The sequence below is a fragment of the Bufo bufo genome, chromosome 6 (assembly GCF_905171765.1).
Source record: "Bufo bufo chromosome 6, aBufBuf1.1, whole genome shotgun sequence".
NCBI classification, from domain to species: Eukaryota; Metazoa; Chordata; class Amphibia; order Anura; family Bufonidae; genus Bufo; species Bufo bufo.
The window spans coordinates 415878707-415893789 of NC_053394.1; the positions used below are offsets into that span (position 1 = coordinate 415878707).

At 43.6% G+C, this 15083-nt stretch overlaps 1 protein-coding gene across 1 annotated transcript in view; it reads right to left on the reverse strand.

Annotated features, from left to right (window-relative positions):
• Positions 1–3482: 3482 nt before the first annotated feature.
• The window catches only part of KIF19 (kinesin family member 19), a 72319-nt gene continuing 60718 nt past the window's right edge, over positions 3483–15083 (reverse strand). The window contains exons 17-20 of the mRNA XM_040437587.1: positions 8733–8817; positions 6121–6521; positions 5648–5795; positions 3483–5424 (exon numbers count right to left, since the gene is read on the reverse strand). Coding sequence (XP_040293521.1) covers positions 5261–5424; positions 5648–5795; positions 6121–6521; positions 8733–8817 — 798 coding nt within the window. The 3' untranslated portion in view covers positions 3483–5260. The remainder of the gene's footprint in view (positions 5425–5647; positions 5796–6120; positions 6522–8732; positions 8818–15083) is intronic.

Sequence of the window (15083 nt, forward strand, 5' to 3'; positions counted from 1 at the left end):
TAGAATTTGGGCCATAGATCAGTGGTAGGTAGCGCTCCAGCTGCTATGAAACTGCGATTTCCTGCATGCCTTGACAGCCTGAGAATCAGGCCCCTTTCACACGAGCGTGACGGATTAGGTCCGGATGTGTTCAGGGTGTGTTCAGTGAAACTCGCACCATTTTGCAAGCAAGTTCAGTCAGTTTTTTCTGCGCGAGTGCAATGCGTTTTGATGCGTTTTTCACATGCGTGATAAAAAAAACGGAAGGTTTACAAACAACATCTCTTAAAAACCATCCGTTAAAAACGCATTGCATCCGCAATTGCTTGAGGATGCAATGTGTTTTTCACTTAAGCCCCATTCACTTCTATGGGGCCAGGGCTGTGTGAAAAACGCAGAATATAGAACATGCTGCGTTTTTCACGCAACGAAGAACTGATGTGTGAAAAAAAAAACGCTCATCTACCCAGACCCATTGAAATGAATGGGTCAGGATTCAGTGCGAGTGCTATGCGTTCATGTCACACATTGCACCCGTGCAGAAAACTCGCTTGTGTGAAAGGGGCCTTAGGCCCCTTTCCCACGGGCGAGTATTCCGCGTGGATGCGATGCGTGAGTTGAACGCATTGCACCCGCACTGAATCCCGACCCATTCATTTCTATGGGGCTGTTCACATGAGCGGTGATTTTCACGCATCACTTGTGCGTTGCGTGAAAATCGCAGCATGCTCTATATTCTGCGTTTTTCACGCAACGCAGGTCCCATAGAAGTGAATGGGGTTGCGTGAAAATCGCAAGCATCCGCAAGCAAGTGCGGATGCGGTGCGATTTTCACGCACGGCTGCTAGGAGACCATCGGGATGGAGACCCGATCATTATTATTTCCCCTTATAACATGGTTATAAGGGAAAATAATAGCATTCTGAATACAGAATGCATAGTACAATAGCGCTGGAGGGGTTAAAAAAAAAAAAAAGATTATTTAACTCACCTTAATCCACTTGATAGCGCAGCCGGCATCTCCTTCTGTCTTAGGCTACTTTCACACTTGCGGCAGAGAGATCCGGCAAGCAGTTCCGTCGCCGGAACTGCCTGCCGGATCAGGCAAAATGTATGCTAACTGATGGCATTAGTGAGACTGATCAGGATCCTGATCAGTCTTAAAAATGCCTGATCAGTCGAAAAAATGCATTGAAATGCCGGATCCGTCTTTCCGGTGTCATCCGGCAAAAACGGATCCGGCATTTATTTTTTCACCTTTTTTTTCAGTCTGCGCATGCGCATACCGGAAGGACGGATCCGGCATTCCGGTATTCTGAATGCCGGATCCGGCACTAATACATTCCTATGGGAAAAAATGCCTGATCCGGCATTCAGGCAAGTCTTCAGTTTTTTTAGCCGGAGATAAAACCGTAGCATGCTACGGTTTTCTCTTTTGCCTGATCAGTCAAAACGACTGAACTGAAGACATCCTGATGCAAACTGAACGGATTACTCTCCATTCAGAATGCATGGGGACATACCTGATCAGTTCTTTTCCGGTATAGAGCCCCTGTGACGGAACTCTATGCCGGAAAAGAACAACGCAAGTGTGAAAGTAGCCTTAGCTGTGTGCAGGAACAGGACCTGTGGTGACGTCACTCCGGTCATCACATGATCCATCACATGATCTTTTACCATGGTGATGGATCATGTGATGGACCATGTGATGACCGGCGTGACGTCTCCACAGGTCCTGTTCCTACAATCAGCAAAGAAGGAGACAGAAGGAGATGCCGGGCTGCGCGAGCAAGTGGATTAAGGTGAGTTAAATTATTTTTTATTTTTTTTAACCCCTCCAACGCTATTGTACTATGCATTCTGTATTCAGAATGCTATTATTTTCCCTTATAACCATGTTATAAGGGAAAATAATACAATCTACAGAACACCGATCCCAAGCCCGAACTTCTGTGAAGAAGTTCGGGTTTGGGTACCAAACATGCGCGATTTTTCTAACGCGAGTGTAAAACGCATTACAATGTTTTGCACTTGCTCGGAAAAATCGCGCGTGTTCCCGCAACGCACCCGCACATTTTCCCGCAACGCCCGGGTGAAACCAGCCTAATAGTTTTGCAGCAGGTAGAAGGCCCAGGTTTGGAGACCTTTGCTGTAGACCATTTGTTAAAACATTGTTGTAAGGCCTCATGCACACGATCGTTGTGTGTTTTGCGGAACTGCACGGACAGCCAATAATATAACTGCCTATTCTTGTCCGCAAAAAGCGGACAAGAATAGGACAGGTTATATTTTTTTTGCAGACGACGGAACGGAGCAACGGATGCGGAAAGCACAAAACAACGGCCGTGTGCATGAGGCCTAAGTCACATCTCCCACATTTTACCATAACAAAATTCCCTCTATGCAGACACTGAACCAGCAGGGGCCGGTGTGAAGTATAAGGTTTTGCTGCCTCATTATGAATACCACAGAAAGCGTGCATAATAAAAATAGTTTATCAAAACAGGCTATTTTGAGGTAAATCATTAAAGAGGTTGCCCAGGATTAGACAAATATGGCTACTGTCTTCCAAAAACAGCATCACACCTGTCCATGTGTTGTCTCAGGTATTGCAGCTCAGCTCCATAAAAAAACAGTGCCACTACCCATGCACAGGAGTCGCACTGTTTCTGGAAGAAAGCAGCCATGTTTTTGGAATCCAGGACAACCCCTTTAAGTATATAGATGTAAAACTTGAAAAAGGTCCAGTCCAGTGATGTCACTGAGATTATTTTATTCAAATTAAATTTATATAAAAAGACAGTCAACAACAAAAAAAAAAATCAGTACAAAGAATACAAAGTTGTGATCCAGATACTGAAGATAAAAACTTTCAGACCAGGGAGGATAGTAAAAGGCTAGCACGGTAAGGATGTTCAATCTTGGGTAATTTAGATCCTGATTATGTGTTTTTTTTTTTTAGTTTATAATAAAACACATTGGTTTACAAGGGTGTGAAATTCTTTAACATAAAGTACTAAAGGGGTAATATTTTAATAAATAATATCCCTGGTGGACTAGTGGGGCTTTCAGGTCTGTATTAATAGCACGGATGGTTTCTTGTGGCGAAGAGGGTTATTTTAAAGGGGTTTTCCGGTTAAAAAACTACTCTTTAAAAGGGCATCTGTCAGCAGTTTTGTACCTATGACACTGGCTGACCTGTTACATGTGCACTTGGCAGCTGAAAGCCTCTGTGTTGGTCCCATGTTCATATGTGTCCGCATTGCTGAGAAAAATGGTTTAAAATTATGCAAATGAGCCGTTACACCTAGAGGCGTCCTCTCCACATAAACGTGATCACACCTGGTCCTGTCAATGAAAGTGCAGAGGGCGCAGCAATTACAGAGCGAGTAAAACCTCTAGGTGTAATGGTAACGCCCCCGTTGCACCTAGAGGCTCATTTGCATTCTTCTCAGCAATGCGGACACATATGAACATGGGACCAACACAGATGCCTTCAGCTGCTAAGCGCACATGTAACAGGTCAGTCAGTTTCATAGGTACAAAACTGCTGACAGATGCCCTTTAAATGGACTGGAGAAACCACTCCACTCATGTATGACATAGCCGGTTTATTGATTTTAATGGGTGCAATGTAATAGTTCACTGAGGACTGGGTGAGGGGTTTTCAAGCAGCAGGTCTAGTGTGATTTAGGGTCTAATCCATATTGTCCCTAGATATTTAGTGAGGTTTATTAATACTTCTGGTGGTACAGTGTGGTTCAGAGACTAATCCAGAAAATCCCTGGTGGTATAGGGTGGTTTAGATGTTAAGATTAATGTTACCATCAAAGGCCCTGGTGGTATAGGGTGGTATAAGTGTTAATATTAATACTTTTGGTGGAGTTTACTCCAGAAATTCCCTGGTGGTATAGGGTGGTTTATGCTCTAATTCAGTAAATCCCTGGTGGTATACCTGGAAATTCCCTGCTCATTTGGGATGGAAATATAAGTCACATGTTGAATTTTGGACCATAACAATTTGTATTGTAAGTGCTGTAAGTATTGTTAAACCACACCAACTGCAGTACATATCACCATACTATCACCATACCTTACTTCTTCCCAGGCCTATATCTACCAGACCTCCATTAAATACATTTATACCAAGACAATACCTAGGCATTTTTGGTATAGGTTGGTTTAGGAGTTAATCCAAAATATCCCTGGTGGTGTAGGGTAGTTTACAGAGTGATATTAATATCCCTGGTGGCCTAGGGTGGTTTAGGTCAGGTAAAGGCTCTAGTTGCCTGGGCCTAACAATGTCCATGTCATATTCAGGCTTTACTAGTAGCAAATGATGTTACAGAGATACACTGGACCAGATCCATCCAGTGACTGTAAAATCCTTATTGCCAAACCATTCCCATTGTAGTACATGCTGCCCTTCTATGAGATTTGGCCCCTTCTTGTGGGCCAAAAACCACAAACAAGATTAAATTGGGTCAGAATTCGCGTAAACCTATATCAGACCAGCCGATTATTATTATGATCCATTTTTCACTCTCTTCGATATCAACTTTGACCAAAAAAGTAGACGTTTCATAGCAAAGTTCTAGTAAATTTGCATAGTACCAAGGTTTCCTAGACCCTGCAGAGGTATTCAGCAAATGGTTGTCCGCACTATCCCCAGTAGTTCAATCGTCTTCTCCTTAGTCCATTGCATATATGAAATGCTCAATGGCATCATCTTGGATCGTGTGCTCTCCCAAACATGGAGGCTCACAGCAGGAGAAAGTTGCTGCTTGTGGAAATACCATAATGCCCATTGTGCCCAATAACGAAGGTCAACGCCTTTGTCCTGGTGCGTTCTGAGCTGGCAGAATACAGCACTCCATGTAGAATAATCCAGAGATAATAAAATAAAATAAAAACACACAAATTTTACAATAAATCTACAAAGAACAAGAATTTGATAAATTTGAGGTGTTTGTATAAATTATTCACTTTGCCTGAAAATTATTGTGATATCCAAGGAGAAGCAGGCACTCTATGGAACAGAAGGTCTACATAGCAGCAAGTATGAGTCTCCACTAGTACCAAAGTGGGATTCGGGTAGGTCGTTAATTGGTGTGCCCATAGCACAAGGTAAGAGACAGGTTGTGAAACTACCTTCTGAAATACAATGTTCACACCGGTGACAAAAGGCTTTGCTGTCACTTTCACCTTCCGCAAAAAGTTCACTGGTCAAAAGGTTCCAGAGATGTCATTGTATTGGACTCATAGGTACGTCCCAACCCTATTAATATTTCCGTACCCGAATCTCCTTCCCGCTGATGCCACCGGCGTTTCCAGTGTTGTAATTAAAACGTGGCCGCTGATTGGTGGAAATTTGCTTCTTGGCATTGCCTGGTTGGTTGTGTTGGAATCCTGCTCCTTGATGGTCTACACCTTTAGCCATGTTGCCTGTGTAGATTAAAAACAATTTTAAAGAGGGTTTACACTATGTGTATATAAGGCGTTGTGATTGTACGTGCTATAAATGTCTGATCAATGGGGGACAAACAGCTGGACCTCCACTGATCCCAAGCATGGCAAAGACGTAGAGTGTGGAACTCACTTTATGATGTCCATATGCCACAACTGGGCTGTGCATATGTACTGTACCTGGGCTTTATGTAACACCCACCAGATTGGTTCTGAGGAAGTTTGACCTGTGCTATAGGTAGCACGATTTTCCCACGGCTGTTGATCTGAGGAATGTTACTCTGGATCTTGTGGTCCGAGTTGCTTTCAAGGGCTCTATTTCGAGAAGGATGGTTCTTTGGTCGCACCAGCTGCAAAAACAAAAAGAGATAATAAATAAAAGAGTCATTTTCAATACCCCCTCCCGGCTAGGGAGTTTTAATTCTAGTTCTAACTTTAATTAAGCTGAATATCTACTAGGCTGCTGCCCAGACTCCCCATATCCTCCTCCCAAGAGCAGACTTACCATAAAATCCTTTTACTGACCTAGACCACCAAACCCGTCTCTAACTTGGACCACCATAGATTTTGAAATTACAAGAAAAACTGTTTAAAATGTTGACTGGGGGGCCCTTCTTTGCTTTTTGGACAGGTCCTCATTATCCATACATTCAACCATATTTTGTAAGCACTTACCCCTTGTCCAGTGACCTCAAATGACCTTGACCTCTTCTTTCTGCGCTTAACCTCTAAAGACTCCTCCCTTTTCTCTAGCTTCTGGGCTCCTTTCTTTTGTGCTTGGTTCCAAAGTCCTGGGGAATCTCTCCGTTGGTGGCCTCCTCTTCCGAGGGCTACCACCATCTCACCAGTGCTGGTGGAGAGGTTGTCTTCACTGGCTGCATGGTGGAGGGGAGAGCTTGGTATTGGCTGATCTCTGAAAGGATTGTCCTCACTCTCGCTCAGAGAATGAACCGACAGGTTACTCCTCTCTTTCATCGGTTGAAGTAGTTGTAGGCGGTCACCATCTATAGCTCGGGAACGTCTCCGTGCTGCCTTTACCGAAATACTTTTAATGCTGCTCAGAATTTCTTTTTTCTCTGGGTGGAAAAAAAATAGGGACAATTCCTCAACAGGTCCCTACCAAATGTCCTACAGCATCACTTCAAAAACCAGGTCCTCTGAGACCCACAATTCTGTCTATGGTAGGGTTGTTGCGGGTATCGAAATTTCCATACCCAATCGATTTCCATTTTTTCGATACTGGCCTGCGCAGTCTAGTATCTCTGAACATGAGTGTGCTGCTGTCAGCGCGCTCATGTTCCCTCAGCAGCACAGGGGAGAAGGAAGCAGTGTCTCCCTCCCCCCTGTGCCGCTGCCACCAATGAACGGAGAGAGGGGCAGAGGAGGGGCGGGCGCACTGCGCCACCAATGATAGGACTTTTCCTTCACAGAGCGGCACCCACAGAAGTCCCAGCACTCACCATTATTCCTGGGCCCTGCTCCGTTCGCCCCGCAGTGCCCCATTACTGCCTCCTGCTCCGTATGCTAATTACTATCGGAGCAATGGGGAGGAGACATTGGCCTCTCTAGTGGGCGTTCCTTCTCCCTGCGCTGCGATTGGACAGCGCTACAGACAGGGAGAAGGAACGCCCACTAGAGAAGCTGATGTCTCCTCCCCATTGCTCCGATAGTAATTAGCATATGGAGCAGGAGACAGTAATGGGGGCACTGCGGGCGAACGGAGCGGCGCCCAGGAATAATGGTAAGTGCTGGGACATCTCTGGGCGCCACTCTGTGTAGCCTAATACTTAGTCTGGACTCATATAAAGAAGTATTTAACACATAATACAGAAGGCGGGTGCCGGCAGAAAAATCGCATTGCCGGCACCCTGCCACTGACAGGGAGCTGCGATCAGCGGCAGTTAACCCCTTAGGTGCGGCACCTGAGGGGTTAACTGCCGCTGATCTGCTGCCAGTACCCGTCTCCTGTATTAAGGGGTAATTATCATTGGTGGCGCAGTGTTCCCTTTCCCCCCCCTCAACCCCCCACCCTATTAAAATCATTGGCACAGTGCCCCCTCCCCCACCCCCCAGTATTAAAATCATTGGTGGCAGTGGCCACAGGGTCCTCTCCCCTCCCCCTCATTGGTGGTGCAGTGGCAGCTTCTAATCGGAGCCCCAGCAGTGTAAGCCTGGGGCTCTGATCGGTTACCATGGGAGCCAGGACGCTACTGAAGCCCTGGCTGCCATGGTAACATCCCTGATGCTGTGTGCACAAAGCACAGGGCAGCAGGGAGAGTGTGAAGTCCTATTCACCCTGATAGAGATCTATCAGGGTGAATAGGACAAGAGATGAAAAAAATCCCAGGTTCTGGCCCCTAAGGGGGGAAATAGTTATTAAATAAAAAGTGTAAAAAAAAAGTTAAAAAAAACAACAACAAAATATTAAGTATGAATCACCCCCTTTCCCAATTTCACATATAAAATGTATAAACAATAAATAAACATATCACATATTGCCACGTCAGAAAAGTCCAAACTATTAAAATATAAAAAAAATCTATGCGGTGAACGCCGGAACAGAAAAAATAAATAAAAACTGTGCGATTCGCCATTTTTTAAAATGCGGAATGCACATGGCTTCTTTGGTTTATTTTTTCGCGTTGTATCGAATGGTATCCAGTATCGCAATACTTTTTTATGGTATCGAAACCGAATCAAAAATTTGGTATCGCAACAACTCTAGTCTATGGTGTCTTCTGCCTCCATGGTTACACTGGCATCATTATGTGGGGAGCAAAAAAGTTCTGGCAGCACCTTCTCCACCTATTTGTCTTGCATGTGGGCCTAGACTACGACCTGGACCAGACACAGCAGTTGTCAGTACAACACCATAGGAGGTTACATCCTTAGATGATTATTGACCACAGAGGAACAAGTCCTTGTTTGTTTGTTTTTTTGCCTGGTGCCACATATGTTCCAGAGTTTGCCATATTTTATCAGAAAATGGACCCAACTGAATTCTATATCCGGAGTCACGTGGTCTAGAACGATCATGAGACTTCCTTGTATTTACCTTCTAGGTTTTGCACTAAGGAGCAAGGTTTTGTTGCCTACTGGGGCAAGTAAAGTGCTCATGGCTGAAAATTTTAATACCGGGAGGTAGACTTGTATGTAGTAGTTCGGCATGTCAGAGGCATGCATACGTCACTTCCACCTGGTTGCCATAGGAATGATACGGTATCAAATAGTTGCGGCAGAGATTACTAAAGCAGAGCCCCTTAAATTCCCCATCTGATGTTTCTTACCTTTCCGGGTTAATGCCACCTTGTCACTGCTGTCAGGAGAGGAGTTGATGTGGGTGCTTCTCACTAGACTGTCACGTGGAAAAGACTAAAAAAAAAACTGAGAATTATTATATTAATAAGTTCAAACAAAGTCTTATCATCAGATCACAGATACATTAATCTTCCTAATAGACCTTAACCACCTAACTGTTCTGCCCGAGTTCAGCTATCCTGAATGGTAGCAGCTAGAAGCATGGAACTGGTCTTGTTTGAAAGCTCCAATAAAAGTAAACAGCAGCCTTAGATACTGATGCTTGGGTACATTTATTGATGTTAGTTTAAGTTTCACATGCGACAATATGTATAACGTTTCGGCATAACAATGCCTTCGTCAGATACTATAGAAAGAAAATTGAAAGTCATATTAAATCAAAGGAAAAACAAAAAGAAAAAGAAAGAAAAAACATAATACATGACCAGCGATTATACACAAAAGATTGTACAAGGTCAAAATACAAAATACATTATGGCGAATACATCAGACATTGCAGGGACATCTGGAGACAATGAGAATAATTCATATATCCGGTGCTGTAAACTGTATATAGGTAAAGAGTCCAGATAGGCGATGAGGTCTCTACATAAATAGAGCCTATTGAAACACTCTCTGTGATTTAAGTGTTAAGGAAAAAACATACGGTCATCACAAAAACAGAGAAAATGTATAGATATGATAAAGGCTATATAGCCACTTACCTATGCCGCAGGGTGAGGGAGCAGACAGGTAGAAGGACGCATGTGGAAGTTAGCATGTGTATAACATGCTCAGACTGGGAATGGCGTCTGGGGGTGTGGATGGTGGCCAAACATTTTAAAGAGGCGCCTGAATGCACGTGGGGGCGGCGCAATCGAAAAGCGCCGATGCGTTCCAGCTTGGAACGCATCGGGCGCATGCGCCGCAGCAGCGGAAGTGCGTCACAGGAAGTGACGTCCTAGAGTCACAGCAAGTGGATGTAGGCCCGAAAGACGGTGCGTTTCAGCGTGGAACGCACCGCGTCGGGCAATGCAGAACAGGCATTGCAATGCAGAGACGGCAGTCCTCTTAACATGTTGGCCATACTATCGCTACATATCAGTGAAATGGGAGTAAGAATAGAAAATAAGAGTAAGGAAAATGAAAGAATAGGAAAGAAGGGGAATAAGGAAAATGAGGATGAAAGAATAGGAGACATGTGAGAGAATTATTAAGCACTTAAAGGGTACAGTTAACGAACAGACATAGATATAAGGTAGGAACACCATAAGGGGTGACTTCTTAAATATCGAATACCGTTGCTATAGTGAATAGTATCAGGTTATGGTGGTGCACCGATCTATATAAGGTGAATTGTAACAAAGGATACCCATCTGCGGCATGGAAGTATTCTAATGTGCCTAAAAAGAGGAGGAACAGGAGAATTAGAACTGTTTCATTATCACAAATACACAGTATTCATATGTCCTCATGGTTATGTAATATTCGCATATTCTCTATTAAATAAAGCTCTGAATCTCATATTCACGATTAAGGCCGTTAGGTGTTAAACTATCCAATCTGTGGATCCAATATGCTTCCCTAATTTTCAACAAGCGAATTCGGTCGCCACCCCGTCGTGGTAGTGGCACCTGTTCTAACACCTGGAATTTCAACTGTGCAATATTATGGCGCATTTGATGGAAATGGGCAGGGACCGGGAGTAGTAAGTTATTGTTTCGGATTTTGGATTTGTGTTGACAGATACGCTCCCGTATCTTTTGTGTAGTCTCTCCGACATATATAAGTCCGCATGGACATTTCAACATGTAAACCACATGATCTGAGTCACAAGTAAAAAAAATCTCGTATAGGTATAGATTCTCCTGTGCGGGGATGTGAGATATGTGACCCTTTTTGTACATGTGAGCATTGCATACACCGCAGGCACGGAAACGTACCTTTCTTGCGTGTTCTCAGAAATGTTTGTTGGGGCGAACTTTTTGTAGAGCCTTCATCAGCGCGGACCAATAGGTCCCGTACGTTTCTTGGCCGTTTATCACAATACCAGCGAGTTAATAGAATAGTACAAGACAGTTCCACAAGAGAGATACGCCTAAAAGAGATGGCGAATAGATTTCAGGATAGAGGCTATCCTAAATCTATCACCCAATACAACGTGACTCCAAAAATCAAAATCCGACCTCAGGCCCCACGGATACCCTTTGTCCACACATATCACCCATGTGCACAAAAGATCCTGAACATCATTCGGGGCCATTGGTCCATTTTGGGCAAAGCGTATCCGGATATTCTTGAATTCAGTCAACCCATTTTACCTTGTAATAAACGGCCAAGAAACGTACGGGACCTATTGGTCCGCGCTGATGAAGGCTCTACAAAAAGTTCGCCCCAACAAACATTTCTGAGAACACGCAAGAAAGGTACGTTTCCGTGCCTGCGGTGTATGCAATGCTCACATGTACAAAAAGGGTCACATATCTCACATCCCCGCACAGGAGAATCTATACCTATACGAGATTTTTTTACTTGTGACTCAGATCATGTGGTTTACATGTTGAAATGTCCATGCGGACTTATATATGTCGGAGAAACTACACAAAAGATACGGGAGCGTATCTGTCAACACAAATCCAAAATCCGAAACAATAACTTACTACTCCCGGTCCCTGCCCATTTCCATCAAATGCGCCATAATATTGCACAGTTGAAATTCCAGGTCGGGGTGGCGACCGAATTCGCTTGTTGAAAATTAGGGAAGCATATTGGATCCACAGATTGGATAGTTTAACACCTAACGGCCTTAATCGTGAATATGAGATTCAGAGCTTTATTTAATAGAGAATATGCGAATATTACATAACCATGAGGACATATGAATACTGTGTATTTGTGATAATGAAACAGTTCTAATTCTCCTGTTCCTCCTCTTTTTAGGCACATTAGAATACTTCCATGCCGCAGATGGGTATCCTTTGTTACAATTCACCTTATATAGATCGGTGCACCACCATAACCTGATACTATTCACTATAGCAACGGTATTCGATATTTAAGAAGTCACCCCTTATGGTGTTCCTACCTTATATCTATGTCTGTTCGTTAACTGTACCCTTTAAGTGCTTAATAATTCTCTCACATGTCTCCTATTCTTTCATCCTCATTTTCCTTATTCCCCTTCTTTCCTATTCTTTCATTTTCCTTACTCTTATTTTCTATTCTTACTCCCATTTCACTGATATGTAGCGATAGTATGGCCAACATGTTAAGAGGACTGCCGTCTCTGCATTGCAATGCCTGTTCTGCATTGCCCGACGCGGTGCGTTCCACGCTGAAACGCACCGTCTTTCGGGCCTACATCCACTTGCTGTGACTCTAGGACGTCACTTCCTGTGACGCACTTCCGCTGCTACGGCGCATGCGCCCGATGCGTTCCAAGCTGGAACGCATCGGCGCTTTTCGATTGCGCCGCCCCCACGTGCATTCAGGCGCCTCTTTAAAATGTTTGGCCACCATCCACACCCCCAGACGCCATTCCCAGTCTGAGCATGTTATACACATGCTAACTTCCACATGCGTCCTTCTACCTGTCTGCTCCCTCACCCTGCGGCATAGGTAAGTGGCTATATAGCCTTTATCATATCTATACATTTGCTCTGTTTTTGTGATGACCGTATGTTTTTTCCTTAACACTTAAATCACAGAGAGTGTTTCAATAGGCTCTATTTATGTAGAGACCTCATCGCCTATCTGGACTCTTTACCTATATACAGTTTACAGCACCGGATATATGAATTATTCTCATTGTCTCCAGATGTCCCTGCAATGTCTGATGTATTCGCCATAATGTATTTTGTATTTCGACCTTGTACAATCTTTTGTGTATAATCGCTGGTCATGTATTATGTTTTTTCTTTCTTTTTCTTTTTGTTTTTCCTTTGATTTAATATGACTTTCAATTTTCTTTCTATAGTATCTGACGAAGGCATTGTTATGCCGAAACGTTATACATATTGTCGCATGTGAAACTTAAACTAACATCAATAAATGTACCCAAGCATCAGTATCTAAGGCTGCTGTTTACTTTTATTGGATCTATTGGGGTGGAACCCTACAGTCAGTCTCCATACAGAGTGCGCTGAATACAGATTCAAGCTTGTTTGAAAGCTGACATTCCAGGCAAGGCAATGATAGCATTAGTCCAAGCTCAATAGGAGATATCACTGTTAGTTATTAAGTTGGGAATAATTGTGAGCAAAACATTCTTTTACTTTCACTTTCAGCTGTATTCACTGCATCCCGATTTCTAACAGCAATATCTTCCCATGTACTAGAGATAATGCTGTAATTCTGGTATTGTTTGAAAGCTTGGAATGACAGCTCTCAAAAGAACACAATACAAGCCCATATCTCTAGCTGCTACCAAACCAGAGATATGAGCATCTAAAGCAGCCTCCCCTTCAGTCTGGAGGAGCAGGGGGAGCAGTTGCAGAGCTGAAAGCCTGCGGGAGGAAAGGAAAAATAGTAACACATATACAGAAACGTGGCATTATCATCATTGTACGGACGCACATAATAAAATTATGTTAGTTATACCACACAGTGAACGCCATAAATAAATTCCACAAAATAATGTAACAAATTACTGTTTTTTTAAATCTTTCCCCCTTAAAATAAAATAATAAAAGTTATTTAATACTCTATATATACCCCAAAATGGTTCCTAAAAAACCTACAATTCATCCTGCGAAATAAAAAAAATTTTAGAAGAAAAAGTTATGACTGCTGGAAGTATTATTGGTCCTTAAAGGGTTTCTACCACCACATTTTGACCTAATTAGCTGTCAGACACTAGCGATCTGCTAGTGTCTGCTGTACCTAACCATGCTATTGTAATTCCTTTCTCTGCAGCGGTTACCCTAAAAAACGTAGTTTTATTGGTATGCTAATGAGCCTCTAGGTGTTATGGGGGCGTCTTTTCAGCACCTAGAGGCTCCGTCCACTCACCATTTCTGCCGCCCAGCGCGCTCCAGCCCGCCCCTCTCCTCTAGATTGACAGCCTACTCGCGCCTGCGCCTTGTGCTTCTGTATTCGGCGCAGGCGCAGTGACTGTCTCCCTGCGTCGGCATCTTCACTGCGCCTGCGCCGATTACGGCGCAGGGAGCAGTCCAACAGTCACTGCGCCTGCGCCGAATACAGAAGCACAGGCGGGCGAGAGTAGGCTGTCAATCTAGAGGAGAGGGGCGGGCTGGAGCGCGCTGGGCGGCAGAAATGGTGAGTGGACGGAGCCTCTAGGTGCTGAAAAGACGCCCCCATAGCACCTAGAGGCGCATTTGCATACCAATAAAACTACGTTTTTTAGGGTAACTGCTGCAGAGAAAGGAATTACAATAGCATGGTTAGGTACAGCAGACACTAGCAGATCGCTAGTGTCTGACAGCTAATTAGGTCAAAATGTGGTGGTAGAAACCCTTTAAGGCTAAAATTAATTAAGTCAATAAAGGGTTAAAAATGCAATTATTGTGTCCCCTGAGTTGTGCGCCAACAAGATTTACTGCAGACACACATTAAAAATATACAATAAAAAAGCAACATTTTTGGTAGGGTTATTCCAATTTTTATGTGACAGGAGGTTAAAGGGGTTGTGCATTATGGACAATCCTTTTTTTTTTCTTAAAAGGGCTTTTCAACAATAAGATGATTACACTGTAGAGACCTCCAGTGATCAGCTGATTGTAGCAGGACCTGGCAGCAAGTGCTCATTTTCTCTGCAGTGCCTCCAGAGGGGAAATTAAGTATTACATGGCACTGATGTGATGGGTCCTCCAGGATGAGAGACACTATTTGTAGCTACTCTCCGCTCTGGCTTTGAGATATGGGACCCCTCTACTAACTTAAAATTTCAAGATATTCCCATTTTTTTAATCCTGAATGTCCATCCATCAATGTTCATGGTGAATTATGTCTTTTTTATCCTAGGAAGAATTGTTTCCTATTTACTGTCACCACCTCCCTCTATTGGCCTAAAAACCCTAGAATTAGAAAAATTAGAATAAAATTATGGTATTCAGTTACCCCCGATGAGACAACCCATGTCTTTATTTTACAGAGGGGGCAGAAAGCCACTAAATAAGAGCAGCTCTCATACTGACAGACCTGGTCTATGTTTTAGATGGCCGACCATCATTTGAATGGCTGCCTGATCATTGTGTAATTCCATAATCAGAGGTGGTGATGAGGTGCTTATTCACTTATTTTGAAATAGGTTCCCTGAGCGATATGTGCAGGGTATTGGCTTAAACCAGACCAGTAGTCATTCAATGTCCATGGCCAGAGGC